This window comes from Stenella coeruleoalba, assembly GCF_951394435.1.
Source record: "Stenella coeruleoalba genome assembly, chromosome: 15".
Lineage (NCBI taxonomy): Eukaryota > Metazoa > Chordata > Mammalia > Artiodactyla > Delphinidae > Stenella > Stenella coeruleoalba.
Window position 1 is genome coordinate 48,062,211 of NC_137161.1, and position 27,339 is coordinate 48,089,549.

Consider the following 27,339-nt stretch of genomic DNA (forward strand, 5'->3'; position numbering starts at 1 on the left):
GGTCGGACAGGTAGCGAGCTTGTTGACACCGTTATGTTGCAGGGCGCATGCTCACTCCCAAGTTTCCTGGTGCCTTTTCTATTCCACCTTATGAAACTTTTTCCTCGGCGTGGTCTCACCCGCGATTTAAGGCATAGGTGTCGCCGAGCCGGGAGGCTGGGAGTCGCTGGGCGTGCGGGGGAGAGGCCGGGCCGCGCCGCGGCGGGGGGCGGAGGGAGAGGGCCGGCCGGGCGGGAAGGTGGGCTCTGGCCGCGGGGAACCGGGGACCGAGCCGCCGCCGCCCCTAGAGGGGAGCAGCCGGGACGAGGGGCCGCAGTCCGGGGAGGGGGCCCCACGATGCCCAAAGTCTTCCTGGTGAAGAGGAGGAGCCCGGGGGTCTCGGTCCGCAGCTGGGATGAGCTCCCGGACGAGGAGAGGGCAGACACCTACATCCCAGGTGAGCGCCGCGCCGGGGCCGGGCCTGGGCGCCGGGTTCCTGGGGTGCGGGCAAGGGTGGCCGGGTCCCCTCTGCTCTACGGCCGAGGCTGGACTGTCCCCCTCCCCCATGTCCCTCTTTCAAGGGGAGGAGGAAGTCACGGAGGCGCGGGAGGACCGAGAGTGAGAGGCTGGGAACCTGGGACGCCCTGCGCCCCCTTCCCCCTAGTGGGCGCCTCTAATTGCCCGGCGGCGGGACCGTTGGCTGCAGCGCGGGCCGGGGTGGCCCGGGAAGGGGGCTAGGGGCCAGTAGGGGCAACCCTCAGTCCCACGTCCTCGTGGGGTTGCACAGGGATGGGTCAACCTCTCCGGGGCTGGATGGGTCGAGGTCAGGCCCCCCGCCCCCATCCCAGGGAGAGGAAATTTGGCGCGCGGGTCCCCAGCCGCGCTGGGCCCTCTTTTCCTCGTGGGCGCTGTAACTGGGACTGAGGAGCGGCTCCCAGAACCCCGAGATCGCTCAGGAGGCCGAGTCCGGGGCTCTCTCGCCCACCCCCGCGGCGTTGCCCACTTGGCGAGGTGCCCAGGTCCGGGGCGGGGCGGCGGCGGCACCGCCCGCAGGTCAAACTGCCGCGGGCGCCCGGGCCTGACGCCGCGTGTCTGTGTGTCGGGGCGCGGCACTCCCATGCAGTGAGCCTGGGCCGTCTGCTCCACGACCCTCCCGAGGACTGCCGCAGCGACGGCGGCAGCAGCAGCGGCGGCGGCAGCAACAGCGCGGGGGAGCCCGGAGGCGCGGAGAGCAGCTCGTCCCCGCGCGCCCCCGAGCGCGAAACCCCCGAGCCTGGCGATGGCGAGGTCCCCGGTGGACACCTGGCGGCGAAGCAGCGCCCGGTCGCCAGATCGAAAATCAAGGTACGATGTCGACTCTGCCCCCGCCGCCACCTGCACCACGCCCTGGCGTCGGGCTCCCAGGGCCGGCGCCTCTCCCTGTCGCGCCCGCCCGCGCGCCCCGGCACCCGAGCACCCAGCGCGCCCGCAGCGCAGCTCCTGCACCTGCCCCTGGGTCGCGGCCAGGGCGCCTCCCCGCGTCCTCCCGCCTGCCAGGTAGCCGGCCGCCCGCGCTGCTGCACCCCGGAGACTGGCTTCCCGCGCGGGCACAGGCCCTCCGCGTGGCCTCCGGAGCTGCCTAAAGGCTCAGGCACAGCTTCCTCCCCCCAGCAGTCCATTCTGTGCGCAGGGCCTGAGGAACACCCTGGCCGTCGGAGTTCCTGGAGTGGGAAAGAAGGGACCCCAGGCCCCGGGCTCCCCTCCTCTGAGGTGCAGTTCCTACAGCTTTGTGAATTCTGAGTTTCGCCCCCTTCCTCGAGTTCTGGAGGCAGTGGTGGTAGCTTGGCACACAGTGGGTCTTTCGCAATCACAACTATTCCCAGTGCCAATTATGAAGTGCCCGTTAGACACGAGGTCTGTGCCGGGCACTTGAAACTTGTGTTTGTCAAATCTTATTGAATTATGTTCACGAATGAACGGATTCAACTGCAAATTGGCCTACTGCCCCGCCCCCAGTGGGTTGGAGTGTTTGCTTCCCTCTATCTTCGCGCTTCAGCCCCCACCCCCACCCAGCCTCCTGGAATTGTAGGCCACAGCTTATCCGGACGCCCATCTGCGCTCTCCTGTGTGGAACTGCCATGATTGCTTGCTCAAAGGTATCCGCTACCTCTAAGACTAAGCTGTCCCATTCCACTGACTCACGGGCGGCGGGAGCCTGGGAGTGGCTTTTAGGAATCACAGAACCCCAGTTCCTAGCCAAGTGGGCCTTAGTGTGAGCCTTTTCGGGCTCCAGGCCCTTGGTGTAGGTGTTAATTCTTGGGCACTCCAGGGTGGTCCCGAAGCCCCCTGCCCAGGCACCGAGATGGGGCGGAAGCCCTAGGGTTAGCTGTGGATTGCCAAAGCCTCCTCCGTTACTTTTCCTGGGAGAGGTCTTCCCTCCCCTGTGCATATTCCTGGCTCCAGGGGCTTGGCTCCGTGGTGGGCTGGCGCGTGCATTTGGTTATCAATTGAGGCTAGAGGCTTGAGCCTGGAATCCTTAAGAAAGACACCTTTAAAGGATGCTGCGACTGGGTGTAGGCATCCTGCTTAGTGTTAAGTGCGCTGATGAGGTTCAAAGTCAGCTGATGGGAGGCTTTTCTGGGCCAGATGGGGTTAACTGGGAGGGACAATTTGCCTGAGGCCTGTAGCTCTGCCCTCCGGGAAATTCTACCAAGTATCCACTTGCATATTTATCATCGGCAGGAAGGACAATTTGCAACATTGTTTTCGGGTGGTCTATAGATACTTCACCCCTCTGTCCCCCAACTGCCCAGATTGCCCTGGAGACAAGGTGGCACAGGAAAATATCCAGTCCGTTAACCACCATTTTAGGAGATCTCTGCCACCCCAGGCAAACAGCTCCCCTGGGGCCCTGGATTAAGGGAATGAATAAACCAATCTTATTCCCAGGATCCTTGTTTTGGTGCTGACGCCAGGGGTGGGGGGGAGGGCATAGAGTTTGCTCCTCAACCCTTAACAAGGTTTCCAGAGGAGTTTTTGTTTGTTTACTGAGGCCGAAGTTCAGGTTCCCTCTCCTTCTCAGCTTCCATAAGACCTCCTGGGGTTAAGATGCTTCAAGCCTACAGAATTATCAGCTGTGGTATTGGCCATTTTCAAATGACTGGTCCAATTGCCCGTGAATTAGCACGTTGTGTAACTGTAGAGTTCTATGCCAAGTATGCTGAACTGTCTAAGAATTAGTTTCCTAACCATAAGAGGGGGAAGCCACTCAGGCATGATGCATGTTTTTCAGTGACTTGAAGACACTTACTGGACCGTTGGTTCTTAGGACCAGAGAAGGGCAGAGAGAAGCTACATCCCATCCAACAGTATGTAGTGCCTGCTGTGCACAAGGCAGCCAGGAGATAAAGATGCTGCCACCCTGGTGTTCCAGAATCTTCTGACAGTAACGGTTAGGGCTCTAGGCTCTGGTTTAGTCCCTCTGGGCCTCAGTTTCCTCGCCTGTAAAAATGGGGATAGTAATGAAACAAGTAATGAAACCTCATAGAGGTGTGAGGATAAATGAGTCAAGCGTGAAACACGGTAGGTGTCCAATAACTCTAGCTAGAATTATTTGGGTTGGTGGAGAGACACAAATACTAAATTAATTATTAACCCTATTACAGGAAAGTGAATGCTCAGCTAGAAGCACAAGCAAAGATGCAGTACATTCTGAGCAGAGGAAGGTTTCTTGGTGTGGATTTGAGGGCTGTGAGAGAAGGGGGAGAGGCACGCTTTAGGGTCGTATGGGCTGAGCCCAAAGCTTGAGTAAGGACAGGACTCAGAGCTGGAGGGAGGATGGGAAATGGGCCTGGGGTCAGGGAGAGTCAAGGTGAGGAACTGGACATGTAGCCAGGACAGGCTGTGATGGTCATGGGGCCAAGCCGAGAAGTGTGGGTGCTCCCGTGGGGGCAGAGGAGGGGCTCTGGAAGGTTTTTGAGAAGGAAAACCTCATTTGGGTCCATCTCACCAGCTGTGGTTGGGGATACATTATCTGTTCTGAGCCTCAGTTCTCTGATCTGCAAAATAGAGATAAGTGAAATCTCCAAAGCATTGGGCAGATTACATGAGACAATGGAGGCAACACGCTGAGCAATTTCGTGTGTGTGTAAACTGCCCAGTGGGGAGGTAGCCGACAGTGACTCATAGCAAGTTTTGTTAATGTCCAATACTTTGTTGCCTACAGCAGGGACAAGGGATTTACCAACTGGATTGGCTGGATTTAAGTATTTTTAAAAAACCCACCCATTTGATATTTGGAAGGTAACATAAGCCCCATCCCTAATTCCCTGCCTGTTGACTTCAGTCTCCCAAGACAGAACTGGATGTCCCAATTCCCCCCACCAGTCTTGTAACTCACTGACCATCTCCTTGGCTGACCAGACTTTTCTTCTTGACTCTAGACCCACCAAAGGCAGGGAGCATTCCTGCTGAGCTTGTATTTTCAGCACCCGGTGCAGTAATGCCTGACTCATAGGAGGACATAAGTCAACATAGAAGAGGAATACAGGCAGGGAAGGAGTCAGTAGCATCTGGGGGGAAATAGGAAGCAAGACAAAAGGGAAAAAAGCTTGGAATGGATGCTTGAAAAAGCTTAAATTAATTTAAAGGGGGAAAAAGGAATAGGAGAACAATGCAAGTGTTAACTGCAGCCAGCTTTTAAGTGGAATATAGGTAAGTCGGTTTTTGTGGTTGGAAGGGTCTGAATGGATTTGTTGCAGAAACAGAATCCACCGTAGCTCACTTAAGCAGACAGTGGTTAATTATGGGGTACTAAATGGGCTAAAGAGAGACCAGGCTGAGCTCCCAGGAGTGACCCCCAGAGCCACACTACAGAACTGGGCTACCTAGGGAACTGCAGCCGCGGCCTCTTTGGCTGCTGTCGTGCATCACGATGCTTCTGCTAATGCAGGGTGTGAAACAATTGCCACATACCTGCCTCGGCTCAGTTAACTCAGGCCCGAAGTCAAATCTCCTGCTGGTGCATGTAACTGGCGGTACCCCAGTCACATCTAAAGACCACAGATGCCAGGGATTCTGGGAAATGTAGTGTCTAGCTTTTGTAGCCTCTGCTGTACAGGAAGGCCCACCAGAGGAGCAGGAATAGAGGCTGAGCGTGTCCACCCACAGGATCTACTTCAGGGACCCTTATGTGGTCCAATCTCCTTATTTTTGTGGGGAGAAAGGTAAAGCCAGAGAGGTTTTGTTGAGTTCGTCACAGGTACTAGTGGCAAAGCCCAACCCAAGGCTCCTTATTCTTTAGCGTTGTTGTACTGCATCGTGGACGCCACCTTTGACGCCTTAGCCATTAGCACTGACAGCCTGACGTGAAGGAATTGAAGCAGTTTCTCACCGTGACATGAGACAAAACCACAGGGCTCATCCCTGCCTCTCCCACACGTCATGCCCAGACCCATGGGCCTGTCCCGGGGAAGTGCAGGCACACGTTTTGCAGACAAGTCCCATCAGAATCTCGGTGTGGGCACCTACAAGCCCTGTGGCCACAGGCGGGTTTCAGGTATTTGAATCTGTTTCTTCTGGATGATTAGGATACGTTCCCGTCAGCATCTCTGCATTTGGGAAGGTTCTGCATTCTGCCATGTAGTGGAGTTGTGAAGCTTAAGGAAGTAGTACATAGGAGCAGGAGGGGAATTTTTATCCTAAAGGAGCTGGGGAAATACGCTTAGCATGTTTTGAGCGCTCAGGCATAAGCACATGTGTCACTGGAAATCTCGTCTGCGCGGCCACCGGAAGGTAGCCTGCACTCACGGTAGCCTCCCACAGGAAATAGGACCATTAATTTAAGGAACTTGTCTGGTGGAAGCATCCACAGAAAATAAAGGATTTTTTTTCTTTTTTTCCTTTAGAAGTTGACAGGTAAGTGACCTTAGCCAGCTTTTGAAGTTGGTCAGAGGGCCAGCCCAGGTCCCTACCTCCCTAGATGCTCCTGAAGTCTTCAGCAGCTCTGATACAATGATGGGTTTGTTTCTGCTGCACAGGCCTGTTTTTAGAAGAACTAGAGGGGAACTTTGTGTGTTTTTTAAAATGAAAGCCGAGATCCTGCAGAAAACAGGACAGCAAATAAGAAAGCGCCAAGCTTCAGGGTTGGGGAACTGCTATCTCTCTTCATCTTTCTTGCCCTGAATTAATCTCCAGTTAGTTAATTAATCTCCAGACTGATGTCACCTCCCATCCTCGTGGTAGCTTCCTCACTTCAGTAATAAGCCTTTTGGAGAGTTAATTTTGGATTAAGGATGAGACTATTGAGCTTTTTCTGAGTATAACAGTGTCTGGAGCGGTATACTGTAATTGAACACATTAATACTTTCCATATCAAAACACGAATATTGACACCAAATGGGTAGCTTCCACTTTTGTTGCCAAGGGAGATAGGAGCGAATGTTGGTTTTCAGAGCTATTTGGATTTCAGAGTCGCAGAAGAAAGACTAGGGGCTAGTGACTCACACTGAAGGTTGGTTCCCTTTTTCTTCCATCAGTGGGAGAAAAACTCAAAAGACAAATGGAGAAACAATGGGTTTTGACCAATTACCTTTTATTTAGGATCACAGGACTCTGGAGCTTGTCGAACTCTAAGAGTTAGCATTTACTGCAGCAACCAGTCTTTTTGTTTTTTCTTTTTTGGCTGTACCTCACGGCTTGCAAGAATCTTAGTTCCCTGACCAGGGAGCGGACCCATGCCCCCTGCAGTGGCAGCGCGGAGTCCTAACCACTGGACTGCCAGGGAAGTCCCTAGCACCCAGTCTTTTTAAAGTAGCTTTTCTTATTTAATTCCTTAACAGTCTCAAGAGGCGAGTATCATTATTGTCCACATTTTATGGGCGATGAAATTACGGCTTAGAGAGGTTGAGTAACTTGCCTACTTCCCAGACTGTAGGTGGTAGAGCAGGATTTGAACTTAGGAAAAGAGCTCATCTAGTCCCATTTTATTATTTTTACATGTGGGAAAGTATGGCCCAGGGATATTAAATGACATCACACAGCCATCCAGGTCTAGGTTTTTATTTGATCCTCAGCATTTCTTGTCTCTCCACCCCACTCATTTTGTGACCAGGTGACAAAGATGTAACTAATTTTGGTCTACGCCTTGCAGAGTAGAGTAACAAGGTAATTGGTTAACCCTATTTTGGACTTCTAGGAAGTAGAATGGTAGGTGTAAGCCTGTGTAAACATAATAAAGATGGCCCAGTGAGCAGACAGGTGACCCGAGGAGAGATTGCCGGTCCTCCGGCACATGGGGCATCATTTCAGGAATCAGGGGTGTCTTCTGTATCATGCTGCCCATCTTGGGAGAGAACACGCAGAAGTGTGGCAGCTCTGGTGTTCTAGAGAGAATGTGATACATCTCTCACCGTTCCAGTGTTCTGTTGCTGCTTCACAAACAACCCCAAATTTAGCAGCTTGTAACACTTTATTACGACGTCTTCTAGTTCTGCGGATTGGCTGGGCTCAGCTGGGTGGGTCTTGCCTGGGGTTTCTCTTGTGGATGCAGTCAGATGACAGTGGGGTTGGAGTCTCCTGGGGGCTTGAACATCCAGGAGGGCTCACTCATGTGACTGGCAGTTGGTACTCTTGTCCTTTTCTAGCTACTTTATTATATGGTTATACCATCTTTTTTTTAACAAGTCCCTATTGATGGGCATATAGGTAGTTTCCAGCTTTTTGCTATCACAGACCAAATTTCAAGGCACATGTGAAGTACACTCTGTGGATAAATTTCATGTTTAGGAATTTATCCTCCAAATATTTTTCTGAGGAATTTCTCCTTTTTTTAAAAAAAAAATTGATGTGTAGTTGATTTACAATATTGTGTTAGCTTCAGGTGTACAGCAGAGTGATTCAGTTATACATATGTCTGTATACATATATGTATATGTGTGTATATATTTTCAGATTCTTTTCCATTATAGGTTACTACAAGATATTGAATATAATTCCCTGTGCTGTACAGTAAATCCTTGTTGTCTATTTTATATATAGTGGTATCTGTTAATCCCATACTCCTAATTTATCCCTCCCCTCATTCTTTCCCCTTTGGTAGCCATGTTTGTTCTCTTTGTCTTTGAGTCTGTTTCTGTTTTGTAAATAAGTTCATTTGTATTATTTTTTAGATTCCACATATAAGTGATATATAGTATTTGTCTTTCCCTGTCTGACTTACTTCAGTTAGTATGATCATTTCTGAGTCCATCCATGTTGCTGCAAATGGCATGATTTCATTCTTTTTTATGGCTGAATAATAAGGACTCTCACCTTTCTAACGAAGGAAGTTTTCCTTCCTCTGAAAAGTGAACAAGTCTGGCAGAAGCTGGCTTCGTCAGCCATGATCTTTTTGCTGTTGAATTAACCCTCCATCTTCTTTTGAAAAGGCCCTCTTCAGACGTTCTGGATATAATTCATAAACGTCTGGAGTCTGGATTGGTCAGAAATCCATTTATAGTTGGCGAACAACCCTTCATGGGCTGGAGGGTGCACCTTATGGCAATTCTCTACATGAGCATTTTGTGTTGACTCAGTTTTCCATGTTGTGAAGAGTGGAGAAATGGCAACACTACGTTTGCTGAGGCAATGGGAGATCTTTTATTTTTGCTCTGAGAAAACCAGAGGGAAGTTCCCCAGAGAATGGAGTGCCCTCCCTCTCCAGTCCCCTCGCCTCATTCCCTCTTTCTCCCCTGTGTTAAAAAGCTTTCTGTATCTCTCTCAGTCAGATGATCCACTGACCCTGAACTCCCTTAAATGGTCACTGATCTCCATCCTCTCTGCCCTCAAAATTTTTATTCTTTTCAAACCAAATAATGCCAGTGATTTGAGATTTCCATCCTGGACTGTAATAGGAGGTATTCATGTTACATGCTGAGCATTTTAAAAATAGGAGTTTACCAAAAGGATTAAAGTAAACAAGGGTTCAGGTTGGAACCATAGTTGGCGAGTCCTCGGGCACATGGTGCAAGACTTTCAGAAGACAGTTCTAGCTTTCTTCACGTTTTTCATCAGAATTACCAGGTTCATGTGCCTCTGTTCTATTTCATTAGCCGCACTACCTCTCAAATGACCTTTATCCTGTGTAGACTTGGCCTTCAGAAGCTCACGGCATTTTGTTTGCCAAGACCTGGGCCATATTTAGTCTCTTCACATCCCTTCAAGGGAGGCAGTGACTAGAATGGGGACTGCGGATTAGCAGGAGACCATGACCTGTCCTGTGACAGGAGAGCCTTGGGCACAGCTGGGTCTCCCGCAGGCCCTGCCAGGCCCCACCCCTTTGGGGGGCAGAGGTGGGGTATGAGGCAGGAGGGTCATCAGACTCAAGCCCTGCGGTTGTCCTCCTGTATCTTCCAATGTGCCCACCCTCCCCCCGCCCTCTGACAGTCGTTGGGGGCCCTGCCCTTCTCTCCTCCCTCAGCTCTGTGCGTCAGCGACTCCCCAGGGCTCAGGCTGGCCAGGCTGGACTACACACAGTCCCCCTTTTCCCAGCGCCCTCTCTGGGATATTCCTTGCCCTTCCCCCATCTTCTTCATCGTGGCCTGGCTGAGATGTTCACCTCTCTGGGTACACTTTCCCGTGCGCCCACTGTCTGGGCTAGGCTCCCCTCCCAGCCACCCCTTGCAGCTGGGGCTTCCCAGATGGCAGTGGCCTGTTGCCCGGTCTGCTCTCCGACTAGACTGGCAGCTTCCTGGGGACAAGCCATCCTGGTGCTCTGAGCACAGGCCCCGTCTCGGATCAGGCACACGTCAGTGTCGGCCGAGACTAAGATGGAGCAGTGAGAATGAACTGGTGGAGGGGGCTGACTGGAAAGCCCTGTGTTGGGGCCTTCTCCTCCTGCCACCTGTGAGCCATTGCCCACCAACACTTTCTGACTGTGCAGGGCCCTCATGTGCGCTTGGGGCATGGGTGGGGGGTGGGCAGGAGCCTGCGCGAATGCTTGCTGGCTTCCACAAGGCGTTTAGTTGAGGAAACGTTCGTGCCTGATGGAAGCCTCTGGAATGAGTTGGAATAAAGTCCTGAACCGTGTGAGGGCCAGCCCCTCACATCTCAGGTGTGGTCCATGGACTGCACAGTGGCATCTCCTGGGAGCTGTCTAGCAATGCAGCATCCAGACTCCACAAGACCTCCTGAATCAGAATCTGCACTTTTTTTAAAAATTTTATTTATTTTCGAATTTTATTGTATTTATTTTTATACAGTAGGTCCTTATTAGTCATCCATTTTATACACATCAGTGTATACATGTCAATCCCCATCGCCCAATTCATCACACCACCACCCCCACCCCCGCCGCTTTCCCCTCTTGGTGTCCATACGTTTGTTCTCTACATCTGTGTCTCTATTACTGCCCTGCAAACCGGTTCATCTGTACCATTTTTCTAGGTTCCACATATATGCGTTAATATATGATATTTGTTTTTCTCTTTCTGACTGACTTCACTCTGTATGACAGTCTCTAGATCCATCCACGTCTCTACAAATGACCCAATTTCGTTCCTTTTTATGGCTGAGTAATATTCCATTGTATATATGTACCACATCTTCTTTATCCATTCGTCTGTCGACGGGCATTTAGGTTGCTTCCACGACCTGGCTATTGTAAACAGTGCTGCAATGAACATTGGGGTGCATGTGTCTTTTTGAATTATGGTTTTCTCTGGGTTTATGCCCAGTAGTGGGATTGCTGGGTGGTATGGTAGTTCTATTTTTAGTTTTTTAAGGAACCTCCATACTTTTCTCCATAGTGGTTGTATCAATTTACATTCCCACCAACAGTGCAAGAGAGAACCTGCATTTTAACAAGACCCCCAGAGGATTCGTGTGTGCACTGAGGTTTGAGAGGCACTGGTCTTAGGGGTACACAGACCAGTTTGGGCAGGGGCTGCAGTGGCTGTAGAAGCTCATCGGGGAGGGAACAGGTGAGCTGAGGCTTGGCAGAAGGCAGTACCCCAGTGGATGAAAGGAGGGTGTTTCAGACAAGGAAGGTGTTAAGCCAGGAAAAGACCAACTCTTCTTGCTAATAATGTTTGTCTGAAAATTAAGTTTTTTAGGTCCTTTTATGAATAGAATTTTGGCAGAACGGTTGGATCCATCTTCTAAAGGATCTGATAACTAGGAAACCTTTAATGAATATATCAGATCTCGTGTTTTTCTTCACACAGTTATAGATTCTGTTTCCTTCCTTTGAGGCAGCAAACACAGTTGAGAGAATGAACCAGGCAGTCCAGAACCTGGGATTTGGTTATAGTTTTTCTGATAACAAAGCTGTGGGATCCTGACCAAGTCACTTCCCAAGATGACCGTCTTATTTGTTCATGATTCTGGGTCAGGAACTGGGGCACGGCTGGGCTAGGCAGTTTCCTCTGGGCCGGGTTTGTTCACTCAGCTGGTGGCAGCCCTGGCTGGGCTGGAAGGTCCAGTGAGTCTTTATTCATACCTGGCACCTCATTGCTCCTCTGCATGGCTGCTTGGGCTTCCCCACAGTATGGTGGGCTCAGGCTTCCTCATGGCTGCTGGCTTCCAAGAGGGAGGATGCAGAAAAGCTGCACCGTTTCTTAAGATCTGGAACTGACGCAGGCCCTGCCCAGATCCAGGGGGAGAGGAGACAGTCTCTTGGTGGATGCTGGCCGGGAGGAAGGAATTGACTGTGGCTGTCTTTGCGGGCTCTGTGATGTTATCAGACCTAGACTCCTCTTTCCTTTCTGCTCTTCCATCCTCAGCACTGGCTTCCGCCTTGGGTCCGAGGTGGCTGTTGCTCTCCCGAGCAGGAAGGAGTAAATCAGGGGAGAGGGCACCATCCTTCCCCTTAGAGAGTGTATCTCACCAGCCAGGTGGTCCCACCCGCAGGACTTGCTGTGAGGCTGGGAAACGTAGGCGCGTAGCTGGGGGCGGGGCGCCCAGCTGGTAATCAGAGGTCTGTCCCGAGGAGCAAGGGGAGCATGGGTGTGGGGGGGGGTGCAGAAGCCCGAGTCAGGTCCAGCCTAGACGCACCAGGCGGTGGGCGCGCCGCCCCACACGGGTCCTCACCCTTCTCTCTGTCCCAGTTCACCACAGGCACCTGCGGCGGCGACGCGGCGATTCACACCTGCGACCTGTGCGGCAAGGCCTTTCGCCTGCAGCGCATGCTCAACCGGCACCTCAAGTGCCACAGCCAGGTGAAGAGGCACCTGTGCAGTTTCTGCGGCAAGGGCTTCAACGACACCTTCGACCTCAAGAGGCACGTGCGCACACACACAGGTGAGGGAGGGACGCGGCCAAGAGCCCCTGGACTTTCCCCGCAAGGAACCCAGTCGGGAGCCTGGGGCAGAGTTATGTTTCCGGAAGAATCGCGGGGCGGGGTGTTTGGGGTGGGCCGCCCGGCTCTGCCACCTGCCATTGGTGTCCCCTGGGGCCCGCGCGCCGCTCTCAGCCTGTTCTCGCCTCGGTGAGATGGGCGGCGCATCACTGGCCGGAAGTGTCCTGGGAGCTGTGATGCCCACTCGGTGCAGCCCTCGGGCCGGGCTGAGGGATGGAATGTGGTCCCCCTGGTCCCTCTGCTGGTATTTTGTGCTCCTTTCTCGGGAAGTGAGTCTGTCTCAAAATAGCATCACGTGGCTTCCTCCTGAGAGCTCAGAAAGAGAACACGCAGCTGACTTAGCGCTGCCCGAGCCTCCTGCGGGGGCGGGTGGGCAAGTGTCACCCCCACCCTGAGCTTTACTCAGCGCGGGTCTGGGTCCTCACCAGCTCCCTTCCACAGACAGCCCTGGGGTGCCGGTTGGCCGCCCTCCCGCCCCCTCTGGCTGTTCGTAGCCTCGGTAGTTTTGTCTAGGAAACACCAGGCCTCCAGGCTGCTCCTTGAGGACCACACCTGTGCCAGAGCGATCCCTGGAGGAGAATTCTAAGATGCCATCTCCTTGCTAAAAAAACCTTCTCCAGGGCTTCCCTGGTGGCGCAGTGGTTAAGACTCTCCCTGCAGATGCAGGGGACACGGGTTCGTGCCCCAGTCCGGGAAGATCCCACATGCCACGGAGCGGCTAGGCCCGTGAGCCATGGCCGCTGAGCCTGCGCGTTCCCGCAACGGGAGAGGCCACAACAGTGAGAGGCCCGCATACTGCAAAAAACAAAACAAAACAAAACAAAAAAACCTTCTCCAGCTCTGGGCAGGACAGAATCCAAACTCCCCATCTTGATGGGCTCCATGTCAAGCCCCTCACAGTCTGGGTCCCATCTTCAAATCCCCGTCCTGTCCCAGCCCCTCCCACCCCATCCCACTCCATCTTTTCATCCCATCCATTTCATCTCATCTAAATCCAACCCATCCTAACCATTCAGTCTTGCCCTGGTGCCACGCACTCTCCCTACAACCTCATAGAATTTACTAATTATAGTCCCGCTGATCCCATCAAGCTCTTTCAGGGTTTAGGGTTTCCCTCAGCATTTTGGGGGTGGGGTGGGAAAATGACCACTCCTCTCTCCCAGGGGGCCTCTCAGGTCCCCAGCCGCCACACAGGGCCCTTCTCAGATCCTCTGTATTCAGATTTCCTTTAAGCCCTTATCACACTTTTTTGTTCTTAGAGTACTGGCCATGAGCTTCCTCCCTGGCCTCAGAAGGGTGTCCTCCACCCTAGAGAGTGGACTGGCCTACTAAAAGGTTTTTCTTTTTCCTTTAAAAAAAAACTTGTCTAAAGTGAAATTTTCATTTAAATGTAACATACATCCAGCAAAGCACACAAACCATAAGTGCATAGTTTGAGGATGCAGGACTTTTTACAAAGCGAACACAAGCATATTAACTGGCTGGAGTATTTCCAGCCCCCATAAGACACTGCCCCCTCCCTCCTGCCCCCTCTGGTCACTGTCACCTTCCCTCCAAGAGGCACCAGTAGCCTGACTTCAGTAAAAGTTTGACCTCTGTGTGGCCAGGCTGACACCTGGGTTGGGGCAGGGAGAATGCTTAGGGAGATTGATGGTCCTGTGTGATTAGGGAGGGTCCTATAGAGGGTGAAGCGTCCTGTAGGTGCTGGGTAGTAGAGGGTCCTGTGAAGGGTGGGGGTCCTGTGGGTGACGGGGGGACCCCTGGTTATCAATGGACCCATTACGTGACTGCAAAGCTGGGCTTATAGGCAACTGACCCAAGGAGCTGGAGGAAATTGGGGACCACTCATGGCGTCATTTGTCGTTGGTTGTCCTGGAGAGTTTCTCAGCTTTTCCTCTTTATCTGAGGGTGTCCTTGAGGGCATGGCCTATTTCTTCTGCAACTCCTCACCTGGTGGGCTCTGTGGTCACTCCCCCACAGAGTGAAGGGGGCTTGGGGAGCATTGTGGGCTGTTGGTACCTTCAGTTGGAGTAAACATGGAGCTGCCTCATCTGTGACTGAGTTAATTCTCCATCAGTAGAAATATTAGGGACTGACTGCTCTCAGGGAAGAGTTTGTAAGAGTTTGCACTGAGTTGGTCACACAGTGGTTAAGCACTCTGGATCTGAGCTAGCTGATTCTGCAACCTTGTGGAAATTACTTATCTTTTTGCCTTAGTGTGTCCATTTTAAAATGGGCATGGATTTATGACCTGTCACCTAAGTGATGGCTGCGAGGTTTCAGGGCAATAATGGCATATAAAGTGCTTCACAAATTGTAAGCACTTAGTAATTATGAGCTATTAGTGGTGGTAAATGTTGAAATAGTTGGCAGAGTTTTCCTGGGGCCCTGCGGGGTGGCAGGCTCGAAGACTCACCTCTGTGCTTGTGGAGAGCTCAGCCAACATAGGGAGAAAGAACCCAAACCCCTGACTGTGACCCAAGGAAACCAGCAGGTGTGCCAGACAGAAGAAAAAGTGGCGAATGCTGTTGGGGAGGCCCGGAAGGTGCATTGTTGCTGGCAGGGGCACCAGGGAGGCTTCTCAGAGGAGGTGTCCTTTTGGCTGAGCCTTGAAGAGTGAGCAGGATTTTCACAGTTGGACGGGGAGGGAAGGGCATTGCAGATGGGGAATGTCTTAGTTTGGGTTCCCCCAGAAACAGACCCTGACAGGAGGATTTGGGTGAAGCCGTTTATTTGGGAGATGGTCCCGGGGGCACAGTGAGGGGATGAGGAGAGGAGACAGAGGGAAGGAGACTCAGTGAGAGCTAGTTACTTACTGAGTGGGTTACCACTGGGAGCAACTGGGGCCCAAGCCCCCTGGGGGTCCTCTGAATGCACACAATGCACCCCAGAATTGCTCCAGGGGCAGGAAGTGGGGTATTTATCCATCACCTCCCATCCTTCCTTGTTTGGGGGTCCATCCTGGGACCCTCTGCTCCTAGGCACTTCCTCCCCGAAGCCCCTTGCAGACCTCACGTTTCCAGGGAGCATCATCGGGCAGGAGTGGCAGGAAGCCACTGGCCTCCTGGGACTGTCCGAGCCGGCCTGGTGGGAGGCTGAGGGGTTCGGTGAGAGGGAGCAGTGTCTGCCAGGGAGAACGAGGCTTAGCGGCCGGGGGGCGCGGGGGGGCGTTGGCAGAGGCGGGAGAGCCTGTGGAGGCTTGCACAGCTTCCTCAGGTGGTAGCGAGCTCAGAGTGGTGGCTTTTCTGCAGGCCAGGCCCTCGGCTTTATCCTGTTGTGTCCAACAGCCCCGAGGAGCCCCGAGCCCTTGTTACCCGCAGTTCACAGGTGAGGAGCTGGGGACGGCTGGTCTTCCTGAGTCCAGGTCCCCCGCTTTCCACAGGCCCCTTCTCTGTCTCCGTCCCTCAGTACTGTGCTCACTCGGCATCCTTCCCGAGGCTGGGCCTTACCAGCCGCCCCGGTTCAGTTTCTAGAAGCCAGCTTGCTCTGCAAGAGGCGACGTAGAGAGGAACTCGGGCCGGGCACAAGCCGCACCCTCCAGCCTGGGCTTTACAGTGGGTTGCTGAGCAGTCTGAGCATGTGTTCAGTGGTGCCAGCATGTCCTCTGGCCACCGAGTGAGCAGAAAGGGGGTGGCCTGCACCCCGCCCCACCCCCACCCCCAGGGCCCTGGGCTCCTTCATCTCCTACTCCTCAAAGATGAGATTTCTAGTGACTCCTAAAGGAGGGGCTGAAAATCACCGGGTTGCTGAATGAAAACGCCTTCCACCTGCAGCTTCCCCAAAGGGCGTCATGCACTTCATCCCACGAGGGGCGAGGCTGGCACTCAGGAGGCATTTAGGACTGGAACCCTGCAGCCTCTCTGCGCACGGGGAGCTCTGGGTCCGCGGAGGGTGGCTGCTCCGATTGAGATGTGTGGTTACGTGTAAAACAGACACTAGATTTCAAAGGCTTAATGCAAAATAAGAACGTAATATATATCAATTTTTAATGTTGATTTCATGTTGAAGTGGTAATATTTTGAATATATTGGGTTAAACAAAAGGTATCCTTAAAATGATTTCACCTGTTTCTACTTATTTTAATGAGGCTACTGGACATTTTAAAATTACAAAATGGCTTGCATTTTAATCTCTGTTGGATAGCTCCAAGGTCATTGAATCTACAGTTAATGATTTAAAAATTTTTTTATTATAATTTTGACTGTTAAAGTGACCAACAAATAGCATTATGGAAATGTCTTGAACCTATTTTCCCTCTGGTTCATTTTATTTATTTAATTGGCCGTGACTCCAGGCACGTGGGATCTTAGTTCCCCGACCAAGGATCGAACCCGTGCCCCCTGCAGTGGAAGCGCGGAGCCCTAACAATTGGACAGTCAGGGAATTCCCTGTTTCTTTTTTGTTTGGTTTGGTTTTTTTGGAGTATAATTGCTTTACAATGTTGTGTTAGTTTCTGCTGTACAATGAGGTGAATCAGCTCTATGTATACCTATATCCTCTCCCTCTTGGACCTCCCTCCCACCACCCCCCATCCCACCCATCTAGGTCGTCACAGAGCACCGAGCTGAGCTCTCTGTGCTTTATAGCAGGTTCCCACTGGCTATCTATTCTACACGTTGGTAGTGTATATAAGTCAATTATAATCTCCCAACTGTAGAGATGTGGATGGGCCTAGAGTCTGTCATACAGAGTGAAGTGAGCCGGAAAGAGAAACAAATATGTATATTAATGCAGATATGTGGAATCTGGAAAAATGGTACAGATGAACCTATTTGCAGGGCAGGAATAGAGATGCAGATGTAGAGAACGGAGATGTGGACATGGGAGGAAGGGGAGGGTGGGACGAATTCCCTGGTTTATTTTCTGATGGAGATGTGCCTCCAGGTAATAATGACCAGGAAGAGGAGTCAAAACATTGCTGACAAACTGGCTGGTGGCAAACGGAATAAAGGGGTCCCAGCTCTGGGGATGCCCCTCTGCGGGGGCTGGAGGGACAGGCCTGGCCTCCTGGTGCCAGAGGCCTGCCCTGCAAGCTCTGAGCTCTGTGCAAAAGGGATAATCAGTAAAAAGAGCAAAAATCTGGGCTCCTCAGACCTTTCTGTAGTTCATGTGTACCACCTCACTGGCTCCAAAAGATCTCACCAGAATTCTGGGAATTCGGTTTTGCCTTTGATGGAGACGTGAATGTTGGATTTTGGCTCTTGACAATTACAAGTAAATGTTGTGTTTGGACCAGAAGCAAAGATGTGGACAGTGTTCTCACAACTACAGTAGGCAGACGAGTGAAGGTTATGGTTGCTCCCAGTCCGGTTGGGCCAGACCATGACTAATTTGAAGACTTACCTGGGATCCCAGGACCCTTCTTTTGAGAACTGCAGCCACAGTGTTGATGAGGTGGGCAAAGACGGTGGGACCGGGGATCGGGATTAATCCCCTCCCCCACGTCTCCTCCTGAGAGAGCGGGGCCTCTAAGACTCAGAACACGAGGAAACTTCTTGGAAAAGGTCCAGGGAAACCGGAGCCTGGAAATGTCTTACCTTAATATCCAAGCAGATGAAAGAAAAGATTAAGACTTCTTTTCTGGATATGACTTTACCAAGGAAAGAGTAGATCAGAGGGGTGTGTGTGTGTGTGTGTGTGTGTGTGTGTGTGTGTGTGAGTGATGGGGGAGGGGGAGCAGCAAATGACATCTGAGTCCAGATTGGAAGAGAGAAACTGGAACAGAAGAAACTCGGTTAACATTTTGTGAAAATACGTCTGCAAACGAGTGGCTCTTTTCAATCCAAATTGACTTAGGTTGGGTTCCCTAGAAGCAGATTCTGAGATGGCGATTCTTATAAACCGATTTATTGAGGGAGAGCTCTTGGGAGAAACCTGTGAGGGAGGGGAGAGCAGGACAGGGTAGCAGGGATGTGGCCCCAGCTTGATCCCACCAGGGCCCTGGGGTGTGACTGGCGCTACAGGCCTGTCCTGTCCCCAGGCAAGTGGGGGACATTTCTGTGCCCATGTGAGTCAGAGGCTGCCTTTCCCCTGGGTGGGCAGGTCACTTGCCCAGTGCCCGTTCCTTGGAGAAGGGGACATCCAGGAACTGTCAGCTGCCAACATAGGTGACAGCTGGGGAGTGAAGTACTGGCCCAGAAAAGGGGGTCCTGATGGGGGACCAAGAGGGTCCACTGCACGCATAATAGAGGGAATTGCTCTATTTAAGTGGAGTTGACAGGGTCACTGAGGCCAACGTGTGAAATTACGGCTGTTGACCCACCTCAGGACAAAGTAGAGACAGGGCAGGGGGCGGGTGGGAGGGATGAGCTTTCAAGACAGGATTGTGTATTCAGTTCATAGCCCGTGAAAAACGTCAGGGGCCTGGTTTTACAGAATATTCTTCTGGATTTGTTCACGTGTTTTAGGTTGAGCCAGCTGGCCATCCAGGGAAGGAGAGAGTTTGCTGGGGGCAGGGTGTGGGTGGGGGAAATCTGTCATTTAGATTCCAACAACCAGCAGGTGCCAAACTGAGCACTGAGTGTCTCCCCCCTCGCTGCCCAGGGACCCCGGCGCCAGTGGCGCCTGGGGGCGTGGTGAACGTTTACTGAGGTGTCAGGTGTGGTCTGGGCGTTGTTCGCCACCGTGACCAGGTGTGCCAGGCTCATCAGACAAGTACAGCTTGCATTGAATGCATTTTATTTTTCTCGTATGTAAAGTGACTACTTACTTTGTAAAAGACTTCAGTCAATATACAGACTACAGAGGAGAAAACCTGCGCTGCTGTAACCAGTCGAAAAGGGCAAACACATGTGCGGGATCCCCCGCTCAGTTTGTGAGGGCTCCAGGGGGGCATAACTCGGGTTGGTGATAACTTTACGACCCTGACTAGAGTAAAGGAGTTGGTTCGAGGTGCGCCTGCCATTCCTACGGAAGCTTCTGAGTTCCACGGAGGGAGGCTGAGGAATTCAGATCTGAGGTCCGGGCAGTGGGGAGGGGGCTCTGGCCGGAGCGCAGGGTCTGCCCTGCCCCCCTTGGTGGGGCCCTCGGGCCTTATCTTCCATCTGGGCCACATTGAGAAGGAGGAGAAGGCAAACAAATCCCATCTTGATTGAAGAAGAGGAAACAATGGTGTCTGTTTGGAGCCTACGGGGAAGGGTTGATTGGACTGGGAAAAATGCAGGCTGGGAGAAGTTTGGAGCGGGGCGGGTGGGAGAAAAGAATAGAGTTACCTCCACCCCGAGGGAGCTGAATGCTGCCTTGTAGGGTGGCCTCCTTCACTCACCAAACTCTCCCGTCTTTTATTTTGACTGACTTTTTAGCTACAAAAAATAATATTGAAAGGGAAGAATGAAAGAAAGAAAAAAAGAAGCCTCCTCTCCACGCCAAGCCCTAGTTCCACTCCTGAAAGCAAGCCACCACTTAATTTTTTTTTCCCCAGAAGTTTTTAACACACATTGCTTTTTTCGTGCACTATCTATCCTGGAGATTGCTTCCCATCTGCAGAGGTAGACATACATCACTTTTTTGAATAGTTGTCAGAGCGTTTCTTAATATGAGATTATGACGTAATTTCAAATGTGGAGGCACTGTCATTTTTTTCTCTTGCCCCAAACGATGACACTTATTTACATTCTCAGGGTCGGTTTTTTCTTTCCTCCTTCCCTTCTTCCCTCCCTCCCTCCCTTCCTTCCCTCCTTCCCTCCCTCCCTCCCTCCCTTCCTTCCTTCCTTCCTCTCTTTCTCTGTCTCTCTCTTTTAATTTTAGACAGGACGACCACAGATATTCTTGTAAATCCTTTGCCTACTTGTGTGAGTCTTTCTGTAGATAATTTCCCTGAAGTGGGCCAAAGGGCAGACCCATTATGATGTTTGTGGGGTGGTCACATTGCCTCCCGAATAGTTTGTCCTAAATGTCCAGTCCCACAAGGAGGCCTGCAGAGAGCTCCTTGCTGAAGTCCATGTTTGGATAAAGTTCAGTAAAGGAGACTTAGCTACAGCAAGCAGAGAGCGCCAACGACAAAGACTTTTCTTTGGGGATGAGTGACATGAAGCTTGATTTGGTAGTAGCAATAGAACATCTGAAAAGAAGAGACCCTTTGTGATAACGCAACACACAGTATTTTCTGCTCGAGGTGATACAGACCCGCAGCACAGTAGTCTGGAGGGTGGACGGGGAAGGACGTCTGTCCCCTCCTCTCTCCACCAGCTGCCTAGGAACGACATTTAAAAAAATTAGCCTTTAAAAAAATTATTTTTTTAAATTGAAGGATAGTTGATTTACAGTGTTGTGTTAGTTTCTGGCGTACAGCAAAGTGATTCAGTTATATATATGTGTATATATATTCTTTTCCATACTCTTTTCCATTATGATTTATTATAGGAAAAAATTATCCTTTTTTATTGTAAAATAGATAATGAACAAAAAGGTGTACATATAGATACAGTTTAAAGACAGATACTAGATATTCACATACCCACCCGCCAGCCAGCTTCTGAATAGAGCGTGTTTGCGTTCTGTTGACCTGGACTGTAAGCTGTTGAAGCTGCATCCCGTTGAATATTCAGTGTGTGCTGCATCCTTTGCTTGTGAGATCTTGGTTAATCTTCAGAGCAGCCTTATAAGGGGTATCAATTATTATCCCCATTTTACAGGTGATGAAACTGAGGTGTGGACTCAGTTAATGCGTGGCTGATGGGTGGTGCCTGGGTTTCCAGTGGCCTTGGACTCTGTTACTGTGTAGGTGTCAGTAGGTTAATGATGCCTGGTGCGGGGATGGTTCCGGGATCCCACTCCAGGCTCGGACAAGATTGGCCTTTGCTCGAGAGCGCCCACGTCCAGGACAGGTGAGGCCCAATGTCAGGGAGGCCTTGGTATCTGTCCCCCTCATCTGGGGCTCCTCCCTGGCCCCCGAGTTTGGGGGAGAGGAGGACTCCAGGAGGGAGGGACTTGTTCCCCAGCCCAGAAAGAGTCACCAAGAGGCGGCTGCTGGGTGACCATGTCTGCCTGCACCAGTGAGCGAGGGATGAATGTGGTGTTTGCAGAGCGGGGTGGGGAGGGTAGGTTTGCAAAAGTCAGAATTAACTGCCATAACTAGAGGTGTGGGGACCTCCTGTCTACCCCGCTCCACCCCCCGCAGTCATCCTCATCCTAGCCGTCATCTGCACGGCGCAGGGCTTTGAAATCCTCTAGCCCTGGCTATCCAGGCTCTGCTGGGTGCTGTGCCCGTAGGATTCGGCCGAGCTGGGAATGAAGAGAGGAAGGAGACGTGACCGTGCGAGTGGACTTGGCCCTGGCCCGATGCCCTCGGCAAGGGGCAGGGCTCAGGCAAAGCCATGCAGCCCCGTCCGCAGCACCTTCTCAGGTCACCGTTGGGAGTGGGGACCCCCAGGAGTAGGATTGGAAGCGTCCACTTCCAGAATCCAGGTTAAAGCCTGGTGTCAGTGTGCTGGTTTCCCTACCGGTTGAGTTTGGATGTTTTAAAATAGTCGAGGGCTGTTTCCAGTCACCCTTGAAAGGAGCAGCTGGCCTCTGGGTGAATTTCTGTGTTGATGAGCTTTGGGTCTGAAGTCAGGTTGCTGCTTGATCAGCCAGAGGTGGTGGGAACCAGCTGCCATGTGGGCGCAGAGGCCTGGTTAACACAAAGCCCCTTGTGGCCCAGACATGCAACCTACGTGGTGTATTCCTTTGGAGAGGCCTCACGGCCCCTGCGTTTGTAGAAAACTAGCCCCAAAATGTGACCTCTCTTTTACCTGGGCCAGTAGGATTCATTCATTCATTCGTTCAAAAATTATTTCCTGAGTACCTATTAGGAATTCTCTGCTGGTCCAGTGGTTAAGGCTCCACGCTTCCACTGCCGAGCGCCCAGGTTCGATCCCTGGTCAGAGAACTAAGATCCCACGAGCCACGTGGTGCGGCCAAAAACAAAATAATAAAATAAAAAATAAAAATGATTTACTGAGCACCTATTATGTGCCAAGTGCTGAGGATTATAAAGGAGTTTCTTTTAGCAGTTTTTCTGAAACGTGGAATATAATACAGGCCTGCTTTCTGCGTGGGTGGGCTGGAGGAACACCCCACCACGGCATTGAGCTAACACAATTCTTTTCACATGAACGTTAGAGGAAAGGATGGGAGCTTCTGGATGTGGACAGGAAGAAAAGTGGAAGCGACTCGATTTTTTCAGATGGTTGAACGAGGGTGGGGGGAGTATTTTTTTCCATTTTGACTTCCTTTGTCATCTGTGTACTTAAAAAACTTCATGAACAGACATAGCTCTCCCGGCCCCCCACCACGCGCCACCAGTGAGGAACTGGGGACATTTAACTTTGAAGAGAGGACTTGGGGGAGCCGGCTGCCTCAGACACCCCAAGTGCCGTCCTAAGGCTTCACCACGCGTTGCTTCAGACCTGTAACCCCAGCATAAGCAGCCTCAGCAGCACCTGGGAGCCTGTGAGAAATGCAGATTCTCATCCCCACCCCAGAACCAGATCCGCCAGCAGGGGGGCCCGGAATCTGTGTTTTGACAAGCCCTCTAGGTGGTTCTGTTTCGGGCTCACATTTGAGAAACACTGCTTTCGCTTGGATCAGGACGTCTGGAGTGGGGCCCGAGGCTCTGCACTTCCAACGAGCTCCTAGGTGATGTGATGTGAGGTGGACTACACCATAGTACCAGGTTGTACAAGGCAGCATCATGTGATGGGAGGGTGTGGGCTGGAGCAGGGCTTCCTCAGTCTCTACAGTTTTTAAAAGATGGGATTTGGGTGCAGCTGTACAACAAAACACCACGGTGCTCTTAAAAAGGAATGAGACCAAGCTGTAAGCACCAATATGGGAAAATCTCCAGGAATGTTTATTTATTTCTTGAAGTATAGTTGATTTACAATGTTGTGTTAATTTCTGTTGTACAGCAAAGTGATTCAGTTTTTTATATATATATATATATATATATATATATATATATATATATATACATTCTTTTTTTTGATATTATTTTCCATTATGGTTTATCATAGGGTATTGAATATAGTTCTCTGTGCTATACAGTAGGACCTTGTTTTTTACCCATCTTATATATAATAGCTTACATCTGCTGACCCCAACCTCCCACTCCATCCCTCCCCCAAGCCCCTCCCCCTTGGCAACCACTAGTCTGTTCTCTATGTCTGTGATTCTGTTTCTGTTTCATGGATAGGTTCATTTGTGTCATATTTTAGATTCCACATATAAGTGATATCATATGGTATTTGTCTTTCTCTGTCTGGCTTACTTCACTTCGTATGATAATCTCTAGGTCCATCCATGTTGCTGCAAATGGCATCATTTCATTCTTTTTTATGCCTGCGTGATATCCCATTATATATATGTACCACATCTTCTTTACCCATTCATCTGTTGATGGACATTTAGGCTGCTTCCATGTCTTGGCTATTGTGAATAATGCTACTATGAACATAGGGGTACATGTATCTTTTTAAATTATAGTTTTGTCTGGATGTATGCCCAAGAGTGGGATTGCTGGGTAATTCTATTTTTCGTTTCCTGAGGAACCTCCATGCTGTTCTCCACAGTGGCTGCACCAACTTACATTCCCACCAACAGTGCAGGAGGTTCCGTTTTCTCCACACCCTTTCTGGCATTTATTGTTTGTAGACTTTTAAATGATGGCCATTCTGGTCAGTGTGTTGCGGTGCACCAGGAATATTGTTAAGCGAGAAAAGTAGATTTTGAAAATATCTTTTGATAATAGCTTGCTTCCGTTAAAGCCAGGATAGTAAAATCATGATAAAACCCATTATTGCATAAATAAACTATTTAAGCATTTTAGAATGTGAATTTTAATACACCTGTTTTTCAATTTTTCACTATTCTTTCAGCAACTCGAACATTCTTGGGGAAAAAAAATTAACCATTAAAAAAACAAATACAAACGTCTACATGGGGATGCACATTTTCCCTTTCGCCTCAAGCTCCAACATGACTCCATGCAGCCCTGGTGGATCCTGTCCTTACTTAAATTTTTGATAACTTGTTCATCATGGATTTTTTTGTATGTATTTTAATTTTGAAAATATTTATCTTGATTGATGTTTTCACATACTCTTAAATTTTGAGCCTAAAGCTTTGGGGATTACTGCGGGCAGTGGTCCTCCTGGCCTCTGGGCTCTGAGATGCTCTGAGAGCTGGCAGCCCACTCTGTTCCACAGACCCTGAGCACAGCATTCACCCTCTCTGGGCTTCCGTGCTCATGGGACACTATATGCTTCCTTGAATCCCCCCCGACTTTAGAGCCTGAGATACACCTACTGAGGTCTCCTTACCTAAGTTCCCATCTCACCCTGTCGGGTGCCCACGGTGGGCATGGGCATGACTGTGGTTTGATTGGCTGAGCTCCCTGCTCATATGGTGTCTGTGTCCTCTCCATCTGGAAGGCAGGCCCCACTCATAGTAGCTCACTTTTAAAGCCAGCAGGAGATCTAGGTTGGAAATGGTTTCCTAACTGTAGCCGACGCCATCAGTGTCCTGTGACCCCTGCCATTTCTGGGCACACCCGTCCATGTCGTGGCTGCCCACAGCTGCAGCCCAGCCTGAGGATGTCCTTGCTGGAGGCCACTCTACCCCAAGGCAGGCTGTACATGCTGGGGAGAGAGAACCTGTCCCACCCGGGGTGCTCTCCGCGGTGCTACTGGAGCAGGCGAACAAAGACTCCAGCTCCCGAGGGCCAGGGTAACTCGGAGGTGTGTGTTCTGCTCTGTCCCGCACCTTGTCTGGCCATGTGGACTCTGGTTGCCCACAGTGGTGACTGGCTGGATGACCCCTCTCCCCCTTGTCATCATCATCTTCCCTCCCCTGCAGGTGGGGAGTCACCTCCCACTTTTCATGGGGTCACCGCTCCTGAGGGCAACCTCCCAAATAACTCCTTTTCCAGTGAAACCCAAACTAAAATGAAAACAAGGTTTACTCTGCCCACTTTGAAACCCAGACATTAAGGCAGGCAAGTGGTGGTGTTTTGCTGTGTGCATCCTTTTTTATTATGTTTGCTCTGTGGACAGTTTTGTCTCCTGCCTTAATCATTTTCCTCATGTTTCTCATCCTTGGTCATGATGCTTTTTTTTTTTTTCCCTCAGCCCCTGGCAACGATTTTTCTATTGTTTCTGAGAGTTTGACTTTTCTGTATCTAAGTGACACCACGCACTATTCGTCTTTCTCTGTCTGGCTTATCTCACTGAACATAATGTCCTCAAGGTCCATCCATGTTGTTGCAAATGGTAGGATTTCCTCTTTCTCCGGGCTGAATAATAATCCACTGTAGATATATACCACACCTCTTTTATCCATTCATTTATTGGTGGACACTTAGGTTGTTTCCATGTCCTGGCTATTGTGAATAGTGCTACAGTGGACATGGCTGTGGAGATATCTCTCTGAGATCCTGTTTTTATTTCCTTTGGGTAAATACAGTGGGATTGCTCGATCATATAGAAAGGTCTGTCTTTAAGTTTTCGAGGAACCTCCATACTGTTTGCCACAGTGGCTGCACCAATTTACATTCCCACCAACAGTGCACAAGGGTCCCCTTTTCTCCACACCCTCACCAGCATTTGTTACCTTTTGTCTATTTGATAATGGCCATTCTGACAGGTGTGAGGTGATCTCTCCTCTCTATGTGGTTGTGATTTGCATTTTTCTGATGATTGGTGATGGTGAACATCTTCTCATGTGTCTGTCGGCCCTTTGTACGTCTTTGGAAAAATGCCTGTTCGGTTCCTCTGCCCGTTTTCGAATTGTGTTGTTGGTTTTTTGCCGTTGGGTGGTGCAGGATGACTTTTAATGGCTTCATAGTGGGAGGCTCTGGCTGGGCTGTGACCGACCGGTGCTGTGTCTGTCCCTCACCCTGCAGGCATTCGCCCCTACAAATGTGACGTCTGCCACAAAGCCTTCACCCAGCGTTGCTCCTTGGAATCCCACCTGAAGAAGATCCATGGGGTGCAGCAGCAGTATGCCTACAAGCAGCGCCGGGACAAGCTGTACGTCTGTGAAGACTGTGGCTACACGGGCCCCACCCAGGAGGACCTGTACCTGCATGTGAATGGTGCCCACCCGGGCAGCGCGTTCCTCAAAAAGACATCCAAGAAACTGGCAGCCCTCTTGCAAAACAAGCTGACATCCACGCTCCAGGGCAATGCCAACCTGAGCGAGGAGGAGGAGAAGTAGGAGAGGGCGTGGATGCCAACGCTGCCACGTGTCCACAGATTCCCGGTCTTGAGGGCCCCCTGACCCACGGGCTCTTTCTAAGTCCAAGTGTTCCGTCCATCTCTCTGTCCTCTGGGGGCCTCGATGGGGGGCTCCGTTCCAAGGCTGTCAGTGATAACAGTGGCTTCAGGCCCCCCGTAACCCGTATCCTCAGGAACACTGTCACATGAATGAAAGCTTCTGGATGGCTATGATCACCGTCTGGGGTTTGGGGTTTTTTTTGTTTTTTTTTTTTTTAGGATTTTCACACATGGAGGCAGGGGTGTTCTTAAGAGAGACACCCCTTGGAGAGATTGATATGGTGCCTTGAAATAAAAGTACTTCCACTTGAAATGCTCCTCCAGCAGGGATAATGAATCCTATTATTCTGAAAGAGTTAGCAGAAATTATTTTAATAAAGGAAACGTCCTGGTGACATTTTCCTGATCAGAATGAAACAGGAGAGCGTTGACCTGTAGCTCCCTGTCCAGGGCATATCGTGGGACCTTCGACTTCCGGTTATTTGTTTTGTACTAGTGGGTGGGTTTGAAGAAGGGCATCTTGAGCGTTGGGTAAAGGTAGACAGCTGGTGACAAGACAGCCCCACACGTGGCTGCCAGGCAGAGGCGCTGGGCTCAGCTTGGCAGGCGGCTCACAGATGTTCTTTGGGCCAGGGTGTTGCTGCAGAGATGCTCTGGCCTCCAGGACCGGGCCTGCTGGCTGAAGGCCATCCCCCCTCCGTGAGTCCAGCACCAGGGACATCGTGGACATCGCGGGGCCGAGGCTGGAGCATGAGGAGACCCTGGGGGCCCTCAGTGCCCCTGCAGGGGGCGGGG

General features: G+C 51.0%; 1 protein-coding gene across 1 annotated transcript; it reads left to right on the plus strand.

Annotated features, from left to right (window-relative positions):
- Positions 1-231: 231 nt before the first annotated feature.
- On the plus strand, positions 232-26,765 carry OVOL2 (ovo like zinc finger 2). The gene is made up of 4 exons (XM_079945220.1): positions 232-436; positions 1,103-1,323; positions 12,042-12,234; positions 26,172-26,765. The coding sequence occupies exons 1-4, from the start codon at positions 337-339 to the stop codon at positions 26,483-26,485; spliced, it is 828 nt and encodes a 275-aa protein (XP_079801346.1). The 5' UTR covers positions 232-336; the 3' UTR covers positions 26,486-26,765.
- Positions 26,766-27,339: the final 574 nt, after the last annotated feature.